This window comes from Brachionichthys hirsutus, chromosome 20, assembly GCF_040956055.1.
Source record: "Brachionichthys hirsutus isolate HB-005 chromosome 20, CSIRO-AGI_Bhir_v1, whole genome shotgun sequence".
Classification (NCBI taxonomy): domain Eukaryota; kingdom Metazoa; phylum Chordata; class Actinopteri; order Lophiiformes; family Brachionichthyidae; genus Brachionichthys; species Brachionichthys hirsutus.
In genome coordinates, this window is record NC_090916.1 from 289947 (window position 1) to 312296 (window position 22350).

Consider the following 22350-nt stretch of genomic DNA (forward strand, 5'->3'; position numbering starts at 1 on the left):
GCAAGGAAAAACTTCCCTTTAACAGGCAGAAACCTTGGACAGAACCTAGGCTCATGGTGGACGGCCATCTGTCTGACCGGCTGGGTTGAGAGAGAGAGAACGAATAAAACCCAGGAAGACAGTTACCCATCGCTTTATGGAGCAGGACTCCCTTTCAAAGGATAACCCCCCCCCCCCTTCCTTCTGTCCCTCCCCCCCCCTCCCGGCACGCAGCCCAAATGGGATGTAAATGATACAGAACTGTGTTAAATTAATTTTATTATGCTTTTGTTTTTCGTACTATTTACACTTTTATGTGTTTTCTGTTGGTTAGATACACGAAATTACACATTAATATAACAGTAGGTGTAAATGTACATGGAGGAACAGATTAATCCAGTTTACACTATTTATTATGGGAAATAGAGTTTCTGTTTTCGAACGGATTACGTTAGAGAACCGAGGTTCCACCGTTCATCAGGTTCATAGTTCAACCAGTACACGTGCTTGCTGTTACTATATTGGCCCACAAGATGGCAAAAGAGCACAGCTCATTGCTCATCATGCTTCATAGAGCAGCACTGGAGCGTCCGGCTCGCTCTGACTCCTATCAGACACGAGGCTTGTTTTAGAGCAGAAAAGGTGATGCAAGACGAAGAGTCCTCCGTCTGTCCGTCAGCATCTGGACCGCTGCCAGTAGGACAGACGGAGGCTCCTCAACCCGATCCAGATCATTGTCAGGTGAGATCTGCACCGGCAACCAGCAGGAGTCCTCACGGGCTACAGCTCAGAATAATCAGTGGAACCAATGCAGCTGGTCTGGTAGTGGGAACCCAAATCAAGAAGCAGTGGAGCATCTTTTCTCCGGTGTGAACAGACACAGAGGCGGGATGTGCTTTCTCTCCTCTTCTCAGTCTGCAGAACAACAATAAGTCAGGCTTGCCCCCTCAGGTGATGGCAAACCTTATGATAAGCACATCATAGGCAGATCCAGCCCAGCGGTATCTGCCTGCACCAGGGAGTCTCCGCTGCAGGCAGAAAGAGAAGCAGCGGAGGCAACAAAGAGCCAGAGGAAGACAGCCGTGGAGCTCGGCAGAGATGAGGAGCCGCCGCTCTCTTTCTACACCTCCTCTCCCCACCCCGCGGCTGCTTCTGTGGAGCGCAGAGGCACAAAGTCAAACAAAGGAGGAGGAGAGGAGAGGTAGGAGCGAGGGATTGGACTCCACACTAACTGGCTCCATGAGAGTGGACGGGGGCTCCTGAGGGACCCTCAGCCGCTGAGATGACGGCAGACAGAGGTTGAAGGAGAGCAGCGCTGCTTCCACCAGGTGGTGCACAGCAGCCACAGGCTGGCGTAAGGGCGGCTCCAGGGGCCAAAGCGGGGGGCCTCACCACCGACGTCTAGATGTCAGCCTAGGGCCAGAGCACCTTCAGCAGACGTGCAGCCCTCTGAGGCTGCAGGAGCCCCGTTTATCACCTCAGCTCGACATCCGCATGCAGACACATGAATAAATAATGGGCTGAGGCTCTCAGGACGGTAACGGGGCCTAAAACATCCACAGGATGTGAGATGAATGAATGATAGTTTGGGTAGGCTGCAAGGAGACGATGCGACCTTGTGATGGCTCTCTCTCCCCCTCCCTCGTTCACCAGTCACTGGGACGCAGGGGACGGCTAAATTTAGCCCCCGCCACGAGAGCCGGTGTAGCAGCGAGGCTGGGATGACAGAGTGAGCTTCAGCCGGGGCCTCTTCCTCCGCTCTCTTCATTCCTCTTCTCTGGCTTCAGTCATTTTCTTTCTCTGGGTCGTTACGCTGCAAACGGAACAGAGTGAGAAGTAGGGCCCATCCGTTATCGGACCAACGCTGCACGGGCCCGGCTGGCAAGGGAGGGTTCCAGCAGCTGATCGATGGTCCAGTTCCAACGCTGGCCTTCATCTCTCTGACCACTGACAACTTGTTGTTGCTCCGACAGAATTAGTTCTTATATATCGTCTTATACCTTAGACGAAATGCCGCCCTAAACCCAAATAAAGAAGTGTTTTAAAAGCTGCAGTCTCACATGTAGGAATGAGCAGCGATCACATCCAGAGACTCGTCGTCACGGTGACGTAAGCAGAACAGAAGCAAACCCTGATGTAGCTGAAACGTCCCACTGCACAAGCGTAGGGAATGGAAGAATAAATTAACGCCCACAACGATAACAACAACAACATGCATTTACGCTACGCTAGGCTAACCACATCCTGACTCCATCTGACATACAGATTTGAAGATCTTTTCATCTCATTCTGGGAAAGGAAGCCAGCTAAGCCCAAAATATTGCTTTCACAATTTCCGCTTCATCTTCTCGAAGGTTAAATATTTCACTTTAAATGTCTAGACTTCTATCAGTATATAGCGCACAAAGTTGTTTTTTTGTGTCATTTTTTATGCTTTTTCAGTCAAAAAGTGGGTTTTTGTTCTACCGACAGTCAGTCGGGGAACTGAGGATCTTCATAACGTACATTTATAGAGTTACGTTTTACAAAAGAGGAAATAGACACAGTGGTCATTTCCCCTCATTTTGGGAAGTTCAAATCTCTAATTCTGGATCTAAACCTTGCAAATTGTAAGCACTTTGTTAATGTCAACAACAACAACATAAGCTAGATGCTTCTTAAGCTATTTATATATTGTTTCATATTTTAATACGCGTTTGTTAATACAGAGAATGTACGAACAGTGCAGTGTCAATTAAAAGACAACTTCTCAATGTCACTGAAACGAGAACGTGCGTAACTCCTTAGTGCTTTTAAACGTGTTATTAAACGTGTTATTAAACGTGTTATTAAACGTGTTATTAAATGTGTTATTAAACATGTTATTAAATGTGTTATTAAACGTGTTATTAAAAGTGTTATTAAACATGTTATTAAACGTGTTATTAAACGTGTTATTAAATGTGTTATTAAAAGTGTTATTAAACGTGTTATTAAAGTGTTATTAAACGTGTTATTAAAGTGTTATTAAACGTGTTATTAAAAGTGTTATTAAACGTGTTATTAAACGTGTTATTAAAGTGTTATTAAACGTGTTATTAAAGTGTTATTAAAGTGTTATTAAACGTGTTATTAAACGTGTTATCGTTATAACACGTTTATCGTTATCGTATTAGCGAGTCTCCTGCAGCCACTGCATCTGTGTTACGCAGCGAGTCTCCTGCAGCCACTGCATCTGTGTTACGCAGCGAGTCTCCTGCAGCCACTGCATCTGTGTTACGCAGCAAGTCTCCTGCAGCCACTGCATCTGTGTTATGCAGCAAGTCTCCTGCAGCCACCGCATCTGTGTTACGCAGCGAGTCTCCTGCAGCCACTGCATCTGTGTTACGCAGCAAGTCTCCTGCAGCCACTGCATCTGTGTTACGCAGCAAGTCTCCTGCAGCCACTGCATCTGTGTTACGCAGCGAGTCGCCTGCAGCCACTGCATCTGTGTTACGCAGCGAGTCTCCTGCAGCCACTGCATCTGTGTTACGCAGCAAGTCTCCTGCAGCCACTGCATCTGTGTTACGCAGCGAGTCGCCTGCAGCCACTGCATCTGTGTTACGCAGCGAGTCGCCTGCAGCCACTGCATCTGTGTTACGCAGCGAGTCTCCTGCAGCCACTGCATCTGTGTTACGCAGCGAGTCTCCTGCAGTCACTGCATCTGTGTTACGCAGCGAGTCGCCTGCAGCCACTGCATCTGTGTTACGCAGCGAGTCTCCTGCAGCCACTGCATCTGTGTTACGCGGCGAGTCTCCCGCAGCCACTGCATCTGTGTTACGCAGCAAGTCTCCTGCAGCCACTGCATCTGTGTTACGCAGCGAGTCGCCTGCAGCCACTGCATCTGTGTTACGCAGCGAGTCGCATGCGACCGGCGGAGGCATGAGGTGGAGCAGGATGGAGGACAAGTAGAGAAACAAAAACCAGCTCTTATCTGGGCTGAAATCTAGATTTCCTTGTAATTAATCCTCACATGGTTGTAAATGGGATCAAAAGGCACGTGGCACACTTACACGGCCGGAGCCTGATCTAAATTAAGATAACGGTTTTTCAGTGAAATAAACAAATGTTTTGTTCCCTTCTAGTCATGAATAACACTCCCTGTGTGAGTACGCATTTATATACTTCACGCTTCCGAAACACAGATTTAAGGGGAGAATCGAATGGGCAAACTTGAAAATGTTATATCTCCATCAAAATCACATCACGTGCTGTAAAAGTGGATACGAGTGGTTTTTCTAATTGATTTATTTTTTACCTTTAACAGTCAACAAATCTGCTACTTTTGGATTCCACAACATCATTTTAAAAGTTATTTTCAAGCTAAGACAAATTCTATCATGTCTCATACAGAAATTAAACCTCGGAAAACATAACACTATTTGAAAAGTGCTACTGTTATTGGCATTTCGTCTGATATTGTAAACTGTGACCATCACTGGGTGTGACTAAAATGAGTCATCGGCCCTACGACTACCAGAATGAATGACAATCTCACCGCAGCCACGTCATATCAAGAGACCGATGGTCGGCTCTGAGCATGAGCAGCAGAACGCATCTGTGCACTTCCTCTGACACGTTCACTCCATTTCCTGCTTCGTCTGATAGAAAAACAACAACAAAGATTGCGCTGACGTATCAGGACCGCTTCCTCATTCCTCCCACTCACTCTTGAGATCAATATTTGCAATGGTGTGTCCAGACGATATGTTGGAATGAGCTCAACGCCTCCGCCGCCGGGAGCCGGAGCTCGGAGACAGACCGAAGGAGACGCATGACACGTTGTCGCCAGAGTAGCTGGCGGTTCCAATATTTCTTACGTAATGTTTGTTGAAAGCAGAAAAGGAGCTATGAACTTAGAAGTTTGCTGAGCTAGACAAGGCTAGCCCAAGCAATCAAAAAGCCATTCGATTTTGGAGTTGGGAGGAAACCGGCGTACCAGGAGAGAACCCACACAGATGTGTTAGTTATGTTGTATTAGTTATGTTGTATTAGTTATGTTGTGTTAGTTATGTTGTATTAGTTATGTTGTATTAGTTATGTTGTGTTAGTTATGTTGTGTTAGTTATGTTGTATTAGTTATGTTGTGTTAGTTATGTTGTGTTAGTTATGTTGTGTTAGTTATGTTGTATTAGTTATGTTGTGTTAGTCATGTTGTGTTAGTCATGTTGTGTTAGTTATGTTGTATTAGTTATGTTGTGTTAGTTATGTTGTGTTAGTTATGTTGTGTTAGTTATGTTGTGTTAGTCATGTTGTGTTAGTTATGTTGTATTAGTTATGTTGTATTAGTTATGTTGTATTAGTTATGTTGTGTTAGTTATGTTGTGTTAGTTATGTTGTGTTAGTTATGTTGTATTAGTTATGTTGTATTAGTTATGTTGTGTTAGTCATGTTGTGTTAGTTATGTTGTGTTAGTCATGTTGTGTTAGTGAGGTTGTGTTAGTTATGTTGTGTTAGTTATGTTGTGTTAGTTATGTTGTGTTAGTCATGTTGTGTTAGTTATGTTGTATTAGTTATGTTGTATTAGTTATGTTGTATTAGTTATGTTGTATTAGTTATGTTGTGTTAGTCATGTTGTGTTAGTTATGTTGTGTTAGTCATGTTGTGTTAGTGAGGTTGTGTTAGTTATGTTGTGTTAGTTATGTTGTGTTAGTTATGTTGTGTTAGTCATGTTGTGTTAGTTATGTTGTATTAGTTATGTTGTATTAGTTATGTTGTGTTAGTTATGTTGTATTAGTTATGTTGTGTTAGTTATGTTGTGTTAGTTATGTTGTGTTAGTTATGTTGTGTTAGTCATGTTGTGTTAGTTATGTTGTGTTAGTTATGTTGTATTAGTTATGTTGTGTTAGTTATGTTGTATTAGTTATGTTGTGTTAGTTATGTTGTGTTAGTTATGTTGTGTTAGTTATGTTGTGTTAGTTATGCTGTGTTAGTCATGTTGTGTTAGTTATGTTGTATTAGTTATGTTGTATTAGTTATGTTGTGTTAGTTATGTTGCGTTAGTTATGTTGTGTTAGTTATGTTGTGTTAGTTATTTTGTGTTAGTTATGTTGCATTAGTTATGTTGTGTTAGTTATGTTGTGTTAGTTATGTTGTGTTAGTGAGGTTGTGTTAGCTATGTTATGTTATTTAGGGTGTGTTAGTAATGTTACGTGCATATTATATTATATGATGGCAATTTCTCAGAAATGTTTGTTCTAGTGTTGTAGTTGAACTAGATGGCGTCTCAGTGTCCACCAGCACCACGTCCAAGAATCTGGGGGTGATCTTTGATCAGGACCTGTCCTTTCAGTCCCAGATAAAGCATATTTCAAGGACTGCGTTCTTTCACCTTCGGAATATTTCAAAGGTCAGGCACCTACTAACCCGAAAAGATGCAGAACAAATAGTCCATGCTTTTGTGACTTCCAGACTGGACTACTGCAACTCCTTACTGTCCGGCTGCCCAAAAGGTCTATTAAACATCTCCAGCTGATCCAGAACGCAGCAGCTCGTGTTTTGACGGGAACCAGACTGAGAGAACACATTTCCCCTGTTCTGGAGTCTCTGCATTGGCTTCCTGTTAGGGAACGGATTGAATATAAAATCCTTCTACTCACTTTTAAAGCCCTCAACAGCCAGGCCCCTCCTTACCTTACAGAGATGATTATCCCGTATTGCCCCACTAGAACCCTGCGGTCCCAAAATGCTGGCCTGCTCTTGGTTCCAAAAATTTCCAAGAGCAGACAGGGGGGCGGAGCTTTCAGTTATCAAGCTCCTTTATTGTGGAATCAGCTCCCTGATTGGGTCGTGAGACAGACACCATCTCTATGTTCAACAGTAGACTCAAGACTTTCCTTTTTAACAAAGCTTATAGTTAATCAATACAATAATCAATATGCTGTCATAGGCCAGCACTGGTGGCTTAACCTCCTATGACACACTGAGCTCCTCCCCCTTTATCTGGTTATTCATGTTATAAATATATGTCAGTAATCTCTCTCTCTCCCCTGTAGTCTTGTTCTCTCTCTCCCTCTGTTTGTCCCTCTTTCTTTTTCAGGTCCTTCTGTCCATGGTGCTGCAGAACCTGGACCTGTGTCCCTCAACGCTGATGTCCATATTGCTAGCATTAGCATTTATATAGCAGCTCTTTAGTCGGTATCTTGTTCAGCAGCCTCTATGTTGTGTTTTGTTTTTGTATGCTCTCTCTCTCTCTCTCTCTCTCTCTCCCTCTCTCTAGCTGGTCAGACAGATGGCCGTCCACCATGAGTCTTAGGTTCTGTTCAAGGTTTCTGTATGTTAAAGGGAAGTTTTTCCTTGCCTCCATCTCCAAAGTGCTCTTGTGGGTCAAGTTGGGTTCTGTCTTCCCATGCTAATCCTGTAAAGTGCCTTGAGATGACTTTCTTCGCTATAGAAATAAAATTTAATTGGATTGAATTAATAATTGCACAGGACTACTGGGCATCTTCACCTTGCAGTTCTCTTTGTGCAAGGAAACTGAATTCTTTTCTTGGAAAAGCACAACCTGTCATAAAGCTCCAACACTTGCAACACAGCGACCTGCACTCTGAATCAAGTTGTCATGGCAACAAACCATTTTCTCTATCACTCCCTTTCTGCTCCCTCTGTGCACTTAGAGCAGAGCTCCCTTTCCAATGAGCTCATCAAAATGCATTCTTCCTACACATCACGCAAATATCGCTGAATGTAATATCCCAAGAGCAAGATGATGTGCTGGTCACCCTCATCAGATCCTCAACTGTAAGACTCTGTATTACGAATTAAAGCTGCACAGATGTATGTGTTCTAAAGTAACTAACTAAATAAACATATTTAATTAAAGCCCCAGCAGCTGTGATAATTGAAGCCAGGCCGGCCATTGTAACCACGAGGCACGGTCCTGGTTCTTTTGACAGGTGGGCAGCTAGAGGGGCTGGTCAAATGTCAAAAAACAATTCCTACAGTACTACATGCACATATCTGAAGTTCTGACCCACATGGTCAAGTCTGCAGCTAACATCACACATCTGCAGCATCACTGCGCTCCTTCACAGAGAGAGGAATTTAAGTGTAGCACCGACAAGCTCATTAACGAGCTAGCTGCACCAACAAGCTCATTAACGAGCTAGCTGCACCAACAAGTGCATTAACGAGCTAGCTGCACCAACAAGCTCATTAACGAGCTAGCTGCACCAACAAGTGCATTAACGAGCTAGCTGCACCAACTAGCTCATTAATGAGCTAGCTGCACCTACAAGTGCATTAACGAGCTAGCTGCACCAACTAGTTCACTAACAAGCTAGCTGCACCAACAAGTGCATTAACGAGCTAGCTGCACCAACTAGCTCATTAATGAGCTAGCTGCACCTACAAGTGCATTAACGAGCTAGCTGCACCAACTAGTTCATTAACAAGCTAGCTGCACCAAGTAGCTCGTTAACAAGCTAGCTGCACCAACAAGCGCATTAACGAGCTAGCTGCGCCAACAAGCTCATTAACGAGCTAGCTGCGCCAACAAGCTCATTAATGAGCTAGCTGCACCAACAAGCTCATTAACGAGCTAGCTGCACCAACAAGTGCATTAACGAGCTAGCTGCACCAACTAGCTCGTTAACGAGGGAACTGCACCAACAAGTGCATTAATGAGCTAGCTGCACCAACTAGCTCGTTAACAAGGGAACTGCACCAACAAGTGCATTAACGAGCTAGCTGCACCAACTAGCTCGTTAACGAGCTAGCTGCACCAACAAGTGCATTAATGAGCTAGCTGCACCAACTAGCTCGTTAACGAGGGAACTGCACCAACAAGTGCATTAATGAGCTAGCTGCACCAACAAGCTCGTTAACGAGCTAGCTGCAAACTTTGTTGGTTTAAAACTACATTTTAAGATTCATTACAACAATTTAGCCATTTAGCAGGTCAAACCAGAATGTTAGCTCTTTTTGTTTGTCACCAGACGACACGCTGCAAAGACGTGTCTCTATTCTTTATTAGAATCTTTTGGACGGTCAGATTTTTATTTCTTCCAATAAAGTGCCAGTCAATCAGTTCTTGTCCATAAATCCGGGATGAATAAAGTGAGGAGAGTAATGTTTGTGCCACGCGCTTCTTCGTGGAATAACTAAAGCTTCATGTGGCAGTGAGAGGAGACACAGGTTTTAATATTTAAAAGGGCACAGCAACAAAGAAGCAAAGACTCTCTTTGTTGATTGATTTGACTGTTTCACGTTCCATCTGGAGGGAACTCAGCTCATTGGCACGTTGTTACACCATCGTACTCCACCTGTCTCTCACTGATCTTTACTCGGTAAACAACAACAGTCGTCTGGTCTGCAGTTAGGAGGACGTCTGTCCAGCTGGATTAGAGGAGGATGATCAGAGGATTGGCTATTTATCCTTGTCAGCACTGTCGAGCTGCATTACAGTCCCGATGGGACACTGTCAGCCTCTTGCCCTCTGCTCAGTTCAAGCCTTACAACTATATCACTGTGATTTATTAGGTGCAATCTCTTGACAGCCGCCTGCAGACCTTCACTGAAGGCAAGCCACGGAACTCATTATCAATAGATCTGATATGCAAGAAGTCATCAAGGTTAGTCAGGCACATTCAGGATGTCAATGTTTCTGCTGATATAAAACGAGATGCTGGGGCTAGTAGTGGATCAGGGTGGACATAGAGTGAGTTGGAGCGACCACTCCAGAGGGTCGTTCTACCCTGATCATTGAATCACCAGCAGTGCTTCTCTCAAACGACTCCAGTTAAGATGATCACCTCGTCACAGTCCTGAAAACGGCCTCCTGCTTCTAGACAGTCATTCATTTTCTTAACCAGGATCTACTGTTGCCTATCCCATCAGGCGAGAGGCAGAGTACACCCTGGACAAGCCGCCAGTTCATTGCAGGGCCACACACAGACAATTATTCACGCACACCTACGGACAATTTAGCATAACCAATTTGCCAAAGTTGCATATTTTTGGAAGTTGGAGGAAGCCGGAGAACCCGGAAAGAACCCACGCAGACATGGGGAGAACATGCCAAGTTGGCATTTGAACTTGTGACCTTCTCGCTGTGGGGCAACAGCGCTACCACTGTGCCACCGTGCTACCCTGCCCTAATGTATTTGGGCTCTCGTATTCAGACTCATTACAATAATATCCAACAGTGCATGAAGCAGACTAATAATATCAAATCCCATCTGTGCCCTTTGGTGGTGCTGTAAATCTTGTGCTGAACACTTCTGCTTCAATTACATGATGATTTAAAGACTACGAGTGCAGGCCACTGCGCTATAATTAACCATGAAGGAATAGGGTGTGATGGCTGCATGGTGTGTGGAAGATGTTTTACACTCACCTCTGGCCCTCGTTCCTGTACATGGCAGGACTCGCTGTCTCCCTCTGAGAAAGAGCCGGACTCATCACTGGAGTTGGTGCCGTAGGACTGCTCACATTTGATCTTGGGCCGCACCTGGTTATACAAGACGTCTCCGCCAACACTTTGCTCCTGCTGGTCCACATTGAGGCATCGTGTAACACTGGAGCAGGGCGAGGAGGAGAACTCAAACTGGGGCAGACTGCAGGGAGACCCTCCGCTGCCATCCTCCGCATAGGAGTACGAGGAGCAAGAACTGGAAGTCCTGGTGCGTGCCTCACAAGGCGGAGATCGTGGGTACACTTTGATTGGCACTGGGCAGCTGGTGTTAGGTCGTGGGTGGCACAGGATTGGGGCCTCAGAGGTGGTGGTAGGAGAAAAGCTCTGGGTGGTGGGAAGGGACTGGCTGGCTCCAGCCCAGACCCCCTTTGGGATGTCGTCAGTGAGCTCCATCTCCAAAGAATTCCCACCGGGGTAGGAATGCGCGGGGGTTCCCAGATGACTGCAGGCCCCTGAAGAAAATATGACACTACGGCGGTCCAGTTCAACTTCCTGTTTGCAGACCCCATCGCATGATGCGGAATTGAGGGACAACCCTGCAGGGAAATCGCCCATGTCCTTTGGGGATGTAACAGACAGGCCTACATCCCCAGTGAAAGGCTTGAAGTCTTTTTCATGATCTCCCTGAGAGTTGCCTTTGTCCTGGGGGCAGAGAAGTCTATTGGCGAATAGCTGCTGTGATGTGTTGGGCAGACTTGGGAGGTCTACCCCTTTCTTAAAGAAGGCTCGATGGCAGGCGGGAGACTTGGTTCTCTTGGTTCTTTCCACAGATACAGGGTTGCTCATCTCCATGGCTGCCACATTGTCATTATCCCTGATCTCCTGCTCGTCGCTTGACAGGCACAATGGGATGGCCTCTTCTTCTACCTGTGGTTCAACTTTGATCTGGGCCAAAGGCAATGTGCCTTGACCCAGCACTGCCCCACTAACACTGCTCTCCGTTAATGTGCTTTGAAAACCTGAGGTACTGCTGGCTGAGGGGGTGTCGCTATTGTGCTTGTTACAAGCCCGCTGGTATTTCCTGTACTTGGGGCATCGGGGCAGGTCTGACGGTCCATGTAGATCAAAGTCCAGCCGGCCATCCATGAAGTTACTGGGCACAGCCATTGCTAATCGATCATCGTCCGGGTCTCGAAAGGGGGTAAGGGTGTCAGAACATCGGCGTGCCCATGGGGAGGTGGGCTGTTCTACTTCTGACTCCATCTCATCCTCTGAATCAACCTTGTGGCAGAGCAGCAAGCCATCCTCTTCGCTGCGCAGCTGAGCTTCCAGGAAACGAAAGCCTGATTCCTCAAGGTTTTGGATGTGCAGGAATTCGGCACAGCGGATGACCTCCTGGATGTTTTCTCTGCTGAGTAACAGCTTAGCAGTGTAGGCAAATTGCAGCAATGGGGCAAATCCCCTGGCAGTGACCTGCAAAAGACAGGGAGATTGCCAGCATTACCATCAGCATAGCGATTATTTAGAGCAATGTGGTGTGGCAATCAGACAGAGAGAGAGAGAGCGAGCGCGCGCGAGAGAGTAGAAAATAATGAGGTAATCCTGTCTTGTCAGTTCAATGATGAGGAATCGACCGACATCTGAAAAAGACGATGCTCCTCAGGCTGTGAAACATCAGCTGTCTTGATCTGAGCTGAGCCAGTTCCCACTGACACACTGAATAAAATTAAATCTAAGGGTTAGGGTTTAGCTTACGTTCGGTGTTAGATATTATTTGGACACAAGCACAACAAGTCAAACAAGTTTGACACAATATGACGACTTCACCTTGAAAACCTGTCCCGAGAATCTGTACTCAAATTGGCATCATTATTGTTACTATGGACAATGGGCATTATTACTTGTTATATTGATGTATTACATCAGCAGCAGATCGACTGTGTGTAAATGTAAATACTCTGAATCACCAGATCCAGAATATGACTGGGATCCAAATGAGTCTCTGAGGAGTTCTAGGCCTTATGGGGGGGGGGGGGGGGGGGGGTGGTGTTACCATTTTATACATCATTGCAGACGTCATACATGAAATGAGATGACATGTTAATGGGTAATTCTTAATTACATGCTTAATGATGAAGGATGACAAGAGGATTTCATCATAACGCAGGTAAAGCAGGTACTATGAACAAATACTTTGGTTTAATACTCAACCCCTATTTATCGTATTTTAGACTTTTCTCACCTCACCCTACCTTAACATCTAAACCTTCACAACATGTACGCATGTACATGTACTCTCTGATCAGGGCGTAACCCCCCAGCCTCACTTTCTGTGTCAGCCCCCTGCCTCCGAGGTCAAGCGCCTCTAAAGCCTCATGGCTTGTAAGACTGTGGCTTATCCCTGTTGGGGCCGTGTGGCCCGGGATGACAGAGGGAAGCCTTCCATTTAGACTTAATGCTGGATAATTGGGTAAAGTCCTGGGGAGGTCCAGGCTGCTGTCGTCCCAGACCAGAGAAAGCAGTCAGGAGAGCTGCCTGTCTGCCGTCTGCAGATCAGCGGGGGCTCCACCCCAGGTCGGGTCACTTCACGCGAGCTCGAGAACCCAATCCCTGCGTCTTTGGCCACGCCCATCCTCTGGTGTAAGGCCGTAAGGCTCCTGGAGAACGGAGCGATCCACACACAGAGAGAAGGAGTTTGCACGGCTGCCTTTGTGGGGTCAATCTTTGGTTGCATTGTTCGCTCTATAGAACACCTTTGCAGAGGCTAAGGGATGAAAAGCTGCTTGAACCAGCCCGTTTAGGGGCTTAATGAGCGTTTACAGACTGCTTTGTTGTGGATATGAGGAGATTGATTCCCTTGGTGGAATAGTATCCACTGTGGGAGCCCTGCAGCAGCTTCCAGAGGGCCCACGGTCTCTGCTAGACGCTCCTCTTATAAAACAGGGTTCTCCCTCCCAAAGTAATCAAAGTTCAAACCCCAGAGTGTTCACGGTGTGGAAAAAGCGCGACGCAGGACGAGCGAGGAAGCAGCGACATGTAAAACCTAGCGCGAGTCTCTCAGCATATATTTAATCATCCGTTCAGTGGGTAAATACTATAATAGTATATACTGATGAATATTTATGCACCAGGTTTCTGATTCAGGGGTTAAATCTCATAGGACCATTCACAAGCGTTTTGTGAGTCTCACCTTTACTCTCTGATTCACTGGGGGTGGACCATTGAACAAATCCCCCCGGTTCCTGAAATGGTTTTGGGTTATTGGTTGCACTTAGGTACCGGGTTCGATCCCCATCTGTGTGGAGTTTGTATGTTCTCTCTGCCGGGGTTTCCTCCCACCCCCAGAAACATGCGTGTTAGGTGAACTGGCCACAGTGAGTGGGTGTCTGTCTTTGTGTGGATCCGCGATGCGCCGGTGACACATCCTGGGTGTGTCCCGCCTCTCGGCCGCAGTTATCTGGGACAGGCTCCAGCAACACCCGCAAGGCGGGTCATCTACAAGACGATGGATGGATGAAAAATAGGCCAAAATTGGGCAACACAGAAATGTAGGCTAACATATATTAGCATTAGCTAATAGACATGAGCAGTGCAAGTCTAAATGGAAGGATATCTCTATATATACACGATCTAGGTATGCGCTGTGTGTATTTATATCTGGTCTGCTGACTGTGTTGCTGTGATGTGATTCCAGACAGCCAAAGGTTCATGATAAAAAACAGCTGCAGCACATCAGTCATTGTCAAGGGAAGCTGCTGACTCCATATGTGTGTGTGAGGGGGGGGGGGGGGGCTTTGATAGTGGGCAGTTTTGTGTGTCTGAGTGTGATGGGGGGGCAGCACATCCACTATATGACCGCTACAATGGAACTCAAGAACATTTATCATGCATTTACACCGGAGACACTCTTACATCTCCATGAGGGAACAGATAACGCCTGCGCAGCAGCGGCACTGATGTCACATTAGACCAGAGCCTACATTTCCCATAAGCCATTTCATTAGAGCCCCTGCCTGGTAACCACCCTTGTCTTTGCTTGCAGCTGATGACAGCGTTTCTACAGAGCAGTAAAGGACTTTAAACAGGATGTAAGGAGGATTATTCTCCGTCTTTAGAAATAGGAGCTAGAAAATGCTCTCACACCTCAGTTATCTCACAACAAGCAAGCAGACAAACTTTAGGATCTCAGGAAAAAAGACAAAAAAAGGCTTTCTGACATTTTCCTTAGGGATTTTCTTTTAAATATCACTCAAGCTAAAATTAATACAAACTATTCATAATGACGAGTTAATAGTTAAATAATCAGCCAAATCATTTTTTGTTAAGCACATTGTGTTTAGTTTCTTTGTTGAAATGCTTCATTTCGGAAAACAGAATAAAATAAAATAACTAAATCTGCTCTGCTCCTCATGCTCTCATAGAGCGTTCCTCATGCTCTCATAGAGCGACCCTTGTGCTCTCAGTTCCTCCTGCTCGTAGCGTTCCTAATGCTCTCATAGAGCGTCCCTCATGCTCTTATAGAGCGTTTCTCATGCTCTTATGTAGCACTCCTCATGCCCTTATAGAGCGTCCCTCATGCTCTTATAGAGCGTCTCCCATGCTCTTATAGAGCGTCCCTCATGCTCTTATAGAGCGTCCCTCATGCTCTTATAGAGCGTTCCTCATGCTCTTATAGAGCGTCCCTCATGCTCTTATAGAGCGTTCCTCATGATCTCAGAGCGTCCCTCATGCTCTTATAGAGCGTTCCTCATGCTCTTATAGAGCGTCCCTCATGCTCTTATAGAGCGTTCCTCATGCTCTTATAGAGCGTCCCTCATGCTCTTATAGAGCGTTCCTCATGCTCTCATAGAGCGTCCCTCATGCTCTTATAGAGCGTCCCTCATGCTCTTATAGAGCAGCGGTCCTCATGCTCTCATAGAGCGTCCCTCATGCTCTTATAGAGCGTCCCTCATGCTCTTATAGAGCGTTCCTCATGCTCTTATAGAGCGTCCCTCATGCTCTTATAGAGCGTTCCTCATGCTCTCATAGAGCGTTCCTCATGCTCTCATAGAGCGTCCCTCATGCTCTCATAGAGCGTCCCTCATGCTCTTATAGAGCGTCCCTCATGCTCTTATAGAGCGTCCCTCATGCTCTTATAGAGCGTCCCTCATGCTCTTATAGAGCGTTCCTCATGCTCTTATAGAGCGTTTCTCATGCTCTCAGAGCGTTCCTCATGCTCTTATATAGCACTCCTCATGCTCTTATAGAGCGTCCCTCATGCTCTTATAGAGCAGCGGTCCTCATGCTCTCATAGAGCGTCCCTCATGCTCTTATAGAGCGTTCCTCATGCTCTTATAGAGCGTTCCTCATGCTCTTATAGAGCGTCCCTCATGCTCTTATAGAGCGTTCCTCATGCTCTTATAGAGCGTCCCTCATGCTCTTATAGAGCGTCCCTCATGCTCTTATAGAGCGTTCCTCATGCTCTTATAGAGCAGCGGTCCTCATGCTCTCATAGAGCGTCCCTCATGCTCTTATAGAGCGTCCCTCATGCTCTTATAGAGCGTTCCTCATGCTCTTATAGAGCGTTCCTCATGCTCTTATAGAGCGTCCCTCATGCTCTTATAGAGCGTTCCTCATGCTCTTATAGAGCGTCCCTCATGCTCTTATAGAGCGTCCCTCATGCTCTTATAGAGCGTCCCTCATGCTCTTATAGAGCGTTCCTCATGCTCTTATAGAGCGTTCCTCATGCTCTTATAGAGCGTCCCTCATGCTCTTATAGAGCGTTCCTCATGCTCTTATAGAGCGTTCCTCATGCTCTTATAGAGCGTCCCTCATGCTCTTATAGAGCGTTTCTCATGCTCTCAGAGCGTTCCTCAGAGCTCAGTGCCGTCAGTCAAGATGCTCTGATCAGTGTCCTGACGATGGATGACATCAGAAATACAGAATCAGCACCACCTACCTGAACTGGGCCTTTTACCCCCCCCCCCCCCCCCCCCCAGCCTCAGTCAGAAGACCACCGCTGGGCCCTCTGACTGAGGCTGGGGGGCCGGCTGCATCCGTGGCTGCTGATAAACAACAAAGCTGCTGGAGGAAAAGCGCTGAGCAGACCAGGGCTTTATTTCCAGCCGGCATCAGCAGCTGCTGCCGGCGGGAGAGCATCTTTACGTGTGCCCCGCGCCGTATGTGATTACCCCCCAGTTACAAGGAGCACAGCAGCCTAATGAAGGAGAGAGCACAGGGAGCAAGACGGGAGAGAGGGAGAAAAGACTGGGGAGGAGAGAAGCAGCAAGGAGGAAAAAGAGAGGGAGAAAACACTGAGGGAGGAGAGAAGCAGCAAGGAAGAAAAAGAGAGAGAGGAGTAAATACTGAGGGAGGAGAGAAGCAGCAAGAAGGAAAAAGAGAGGGAGAAAACACTGAGGGAGGAGAGAAGCAGCAAGGAGGAAAAAGAGAGAGGTGAGAAAATACTGAGGGAGGAGAGAAGGAGTGAGGAAGAAAGAGAGAGAGGAGTAAATACTGAGGGAGGAGAGAAGGAGCAAGGAGGAAAAAGAGAGCGGCCGGGGACAGTGGAGGAAGCGAGCTTTGGCGGCACATGAGGCGGATGGAGAGAATAATGACGCGTTTCCTGCTCCTCAGCAGGAGAAATGACGTCGGAATCGTTCCAGCTGTTTGCAGCGTATCATGTTTGAGCTCAAACAAAGAGACGAATCCATCACGGGGACAGTTTGGGGACAGTTTGGAGACAGTTTGGGGACAGTTTGGGGACAGTTTGGGGCCATTTCAGGAAAACACAGCGCTGCTCTGCGTCTGGATTGGATAAGCACTCCCATTACAAAGGTGGAAATTAGAGGCAGCGGCCAATCACACATCCCAGACAAATCACATGACGCCTAAAGGAAGCCTGCCAAGAATCCTTTCCTGAACACGCTGAGAAATGCGACCCCTCCCTCTTCGCTCCCCCCAGGCCCCCCCTCTCACACCGGCCTTCAGCCTCAGTGGAACAGAGCGCTAATTTATTCTACTCCCGCATAGCATGCATGCTAATGAGGACACGGCTTCCCCATGCGGGAGAAAACACCTCGTCTCCACTGGGGGGGGGGGCAGACGACATGAAATCTGCTGAGTCACCGGACATGAACTTCAGCATTCAGAGACAGATAGCGAGGAGGCGGAGTCACAGCACTAATGGAAATGAAGCGACGCCATTGTGGGCCAAGCCGCTCTGCTGGGGGGGCAGGGGGGGGGGGGGCTTTCATTAACAATGGACTCTACTGGAGCAGCCCAATCTGGTACAAACATTCACTTCGCTGCAGAGTACTGGTGTCGTTACACCTGATCTCCAGGCAGCTGTCCCCCCCCCCCCCCCCCATCACTGTCAGTGTCACCATGGTTACTTCCTCCACTCCTCCACCACGTTTTGGTGAAATGTGTCGGTTGCTAATTGGATTCATTCAGTCTTCCCGACGCCCCCATCCCCCGCCGGGTTCATGGTAAATTAACAACCACGTTCTAAAAAACATTTCAGAATCTAAAAATGCAAACTTTTGAAGTCAGAATATCAGACTTCTAGTGTATTGAAAAACTATTCCCCTGTAGGTGGCAGCAAGAAGGGGTGCTTGGTGAAACCATCGTTCCATCCATCCATCCATCCATCCATCCATCCATGCATCCATCCAAGCATCCATCTATCCATCTTCTTGCAGCTTTTCCACTTTGCTGGTAACGGGAGTTTCTGGAGTCTATCCCAGCTTGCTATGGGCGAGAGGCGAGGCACACCCCGGATGTGTCGCCAGCGCATCGCGGACAAAAGAATAGAACAAGGTAAAAGCAAACATTTCTTCCTGATCAAAGGCGAGCCTGTACTCTTTCATTCAGTGTTTAGTCATAAAACTCTCAATTGTGCGGGTCTCGAAAGCTCGGACAAAATGCTGGAAAACAGCTGGCACTGAATGAGTTAACAGCTAGCTTAAGCTAGGAAGGAGGTCCTTAGCGCCTTAGCTAGCCGCGCTTTCATCCATTAGCTAAGTCGTCCCACTCTGAATGTCCGACTGTGCAGCTATAGAGACGGAGCTGAGACCTTTAAGCGGACTCAGTTTGTGGTGCAACTGAAGCCCGTTCGATGGAAACAAGGACAGTGAAGACATTTTCACTGGTGCTGAGCGGGGGGGTAAGGATTAAATCAGATAATGCACGTCCTAATCCTCCGCTGGTGCATCTTACTGTCCAGGGCCAGACATGTGGGGGACATGAGCCCACCCCCACACTGTTTAAAGACACAGTCGTGATTTAAGACTCACGGGTGCTGCCTAGTATTGCATCCTGTAATTCAGACACCCGGAGGAGACATCCCGTCCTCAGCTCTGAGAGACAGGCTGCAGCGGTGATGAAGGTGGGCGATGAAGGTGCTCCCCTCCTCAGCATCAGACAAAGGACCTGCACCTCTGTCGGCATCAGCCTGAGACGCATCCTCATGCTGACGAAGAAAGCGAGACCGCCTGCTGGACCGGGGGGGATGGGTGCCATTTCTTCCACCGTAGCACACTTCTAGCGCCCAACCCCCATCTTCAAGCAGAGAGCAAGCGGCCCGCTGCCCCCCACCGTCTGTCGAATACGCTGCATGTGTGTGACAGTCTGCTGGCCAGCACTGTGTGGCTGGTCCCAGAGAGTCCCCATCAGACCCACGCTGGTCCCAGAGAGTCCCCATCAGACCCACGCTGGTCCCAGAGAGTCCCCATCAGACCCACGCTGGTCCCAGAGAGTCCCCATCAGACCCACGCTGGTCCCAGAGAGTCCCCATCAGACCCACGCTGGTCCCAGAGAGTCCCCATCAGACCCACGCTGGTCCCAGAGAGTCCCCATCAGACCCACGCTGGTCCCAGAGAGTTCCCATCAGACCCACGCTGGTCCCAGAGAGTCCCCATCAGACCCACGCTGGTCCCAGAGAGTCCCCATCAGACCCACGCTGGTCCCAGAGAGTTCCCATCAGACCCACGCTGGTCCCAGAGAGTCCCCATCAGACCCACGCTGGTCCCAGAGAGTCCCCATCAGACCCACGCTGGTCCCAGAGAGTCCCCATCAGACCCACGCTGGTCCCAGAGGGTCCCCATCAGACCCACGCTGGTCCCAGAGAGTCCCCATCAGACCCACGCTGGTCCCAGAGAGTCCCCATCAGACCCACGCTGGTCCCAGAGAGTCCCCATCAGACCCACGCTGGTCCCAGAGGGTCCCCATCAGACCCACGCTGGTCCCAGAGAGTCCCCATCAGACCCACGCTGGTCCCAGAGAGTCCCCATCAGACCCACGCTGGTCCCAGAGAGTCCCCATCAGACCCACGCTGGTCCCAGAGAGTCCCCATCAGACCCACGCTGGTCCCAGAGAGTCCCCATCAGACCCACGCTGGTCCCAGAGAGTCCCCATCAGACCCACACTGGTCCCAGAGAGTCCCCATCAGACCCACACTGGTCCCAGAGAGTCCCCATCAGACCCACGCTGGTCCCAGAGAGTCCCCATCAGACCCACGCTGGTCCCAGAGAGTCCCCATCAGACCCACGCTGGTCCCAGAGAGTCCCCATCAGACCCACGCTGGTCCCAGAGAGTCCCCATCAGACCCACGCTGGTCCCAGAGAGTCCCCATCAGACCCACGCTGGTCCCAGAGAGTTCCCATCAGACCCACGCTGGTCCCAGAGAGTCCCCATCAGACCCACGCTGGTCCCAGAGAGTCCCCATCAGACCCACGCTGGTCCCAGAGAGTCCCCATCAGACCCACGCTGGCCCCAGAGAGTCCCCATCAGACCCACGCTGGTCCCAGAGAGTCCCCATCAGACCCACACTGGTCCCAGAGAGTCCCCATCAGACCCACGCTGGTCCCAGAGAGTCCCCCCCCTTGATGAAACTGGCTGGCCCTCTTGAAGCCCACCATGACATTAGATATAGATGATGTCACTCCTCCAGTCCCGACTACTCAAGGGCACGGGGGCCATGAGAGGGGAGTGAGAAGGCTGCTGGGGGAGGTGGTCTTTGTTTCATCTGCAGCAACCCCCCCCCTCTTTCCCTCAGTGGCAGCCAAGGTCTGCCATTTGTCTCAGGTAGGTGGGGGCCTTCAGCAGCTGAACCCAGCACAGCCACAAAGAGCTGACACAGCCCGGCGGGGGCTGAGACAGCGGAGCACTGCCCCATCAAAGACGATGGCGAGCAGAGCAAGGCGGGGGTGCGTCAGCACAGGGCGACAGGAAACCGCTGACTGGCCACATCAGTGATGCAGCGACGACTCATGCAGATTTATACTTGAGTATCAGAGGTACATTATGTTAGGTAGTACTGCAATCCTGAGCAAGACTCAGCAGTTCACTATTCCTCTGTAATAATAATGCATTTAATCTGGCTAAATATATTTGAGTTTGAGAGCACCAGAATGGAGAGAGAAAGGGAGAGAGAGGGAGAGAGAGAGGGAGAGAATAAAACACCGGCGCATTTTCCAGGTTTTTCATTCCCCAGCGACTTTGTGTTTGTTAAAACCGACTAGCGTTGTGTAACATTTATGATGATGAACAAAATGAGCTTCACTCCTTGAATGAGCAGCCGCCGCCGCTGGCCCCCTCCAACCCAAAACAAACATGGGAGAGGGCGGGACTTCCCCTTCTACATTTGTCCAATGGACGAGCGCCCCTTTCAGCCACGTGACGCTGCTCAGAAAGTTCCCTCAGTGTGAAAGCAGACCTTTCAACTAATTATAAATGCAGCAATTTGCTCCCAATCGAACCGAGTCCTCTTGGTGCAGCGTGAAAACAACCTTATTGCTGCGTGACGGCACACCCTTAAAGTCACCTGAAGTCATCTACCAGCAGGTAAGTCAACAAAAGCCGGGTCACTGAGGAGCTCTGATCTGTCACCCCCCCCCATCAGCATTTTAATGCCTTCTCATCCCATAATAACCATCATTTTCTTCACGGCCAAAGTTGACCTACCAACTGGTCTTTTGTTTGAGGGACACGATGAACAGAGGGCTTTCATGGGTGGGGGGCAATGCTTGGGGACCGTCTGCAGCAGTTCCACCCCTTAAAAACAAATCTGCCATTCAGAAAGTGCATTTGATCAACGTACCTCTTCTGGAAGGCTGACAACCAAGCCATTCTCAGCCTGGCCCACCAACGCCTGCAGGAAGTACTCGCTGCAGGCGGCGAGGACGGCCCGGTGCCCCCGGAACTCCTTGCCTTCCACCAGGACCGTCACATCGCACAGGATGTCCTGCTTCCGCTGGTCGTTGAGGCAGAGGAGGATATTGGTACAATGAACCGTCGACTCATACACATACATGGGGGCTTCAGGCTTCTCATCCACGGACATTCCGCTCACACCCTGGAAATAGAAGCACAACAGAGGGGGGGGGGGGGTCAGCTTACAGCCGCACACAGCAAGCACATAGCGCAGGGCTGACATAAGCGCCGCCCGCCTGCTGCAGCCGCTCTCAGGATTCCACACATGAAGCCCTCGCCTTGCTGAACCCAGCGACATGCTGCACATGCTCAGAGCGGCCCCCCCAAGAACCGCCGCGCAGAAGTCACAGCAGCTTTAAAGGGCATTTCCACTCAAACAAAAACAGGCCATCAAGAAGGAAACAGATCTTCAGCCTCCAATCTTTATTCATGTAGACATGAGTTCACTGCGGCTCAGCGGGTTGGCGGTTCCACCGGTGTGTGAATGCTCTTGGGAAGCAGTTACCTGGTGTGAGCGCCTCACGGCTGTAAAGAAGCTCAGACTAGGACGGCGTCTCGGTGTAATCTCAGCAGAGCTGGTGTAAAAGCATAGTGAGCACCGTGGGCCCCCGCCACCGCAGAATGTCCTCTGCAGACGGCGAGGAACCGGGGGGCTGGAGCAGCTTCTTCTCAGCGTAAAACCAAAGCAACAGCCGGGGGGGTTCGTTTGCCTGCATCCCTCACACATGAGTCTCCGTGGGGACACACGGGGGCGCAGTGTGCAACCAATCATGACTGAAATCAAACATGTTTTTTACAAATATTTAGGC

General features: G+C 48.6%; 1 protein-coding gene across 1 annotated transcript in view; it reads right to left on the reverse strand.

Annotated features, from left to right (window-relative positions):
- bach2b (BTB and CNC homology 1, basic leucine zipper transcription factor 2b) overlaps positions 1-21671 on the reverse strand; it is a 23982-nt gene extending 2311 nt beyond the window's left edge. The window contains exons 1-2 of the mRNA XM_068753811.1: positions 21429-21671; positions 10334-11824 (exon numbers count right to left, since the gene is read on the reverse strand). Of these exons, the coding sequence (XP_068609912.1) occupies positions 10334-11824; positions 21429-21671 (1734 nt within the window). The remainder of the gene's footprint in view (positions 1-10333; positions 11825-21428) is intronic.
- Positions 21672-22350: the final 679 nt, after the last annotated feature.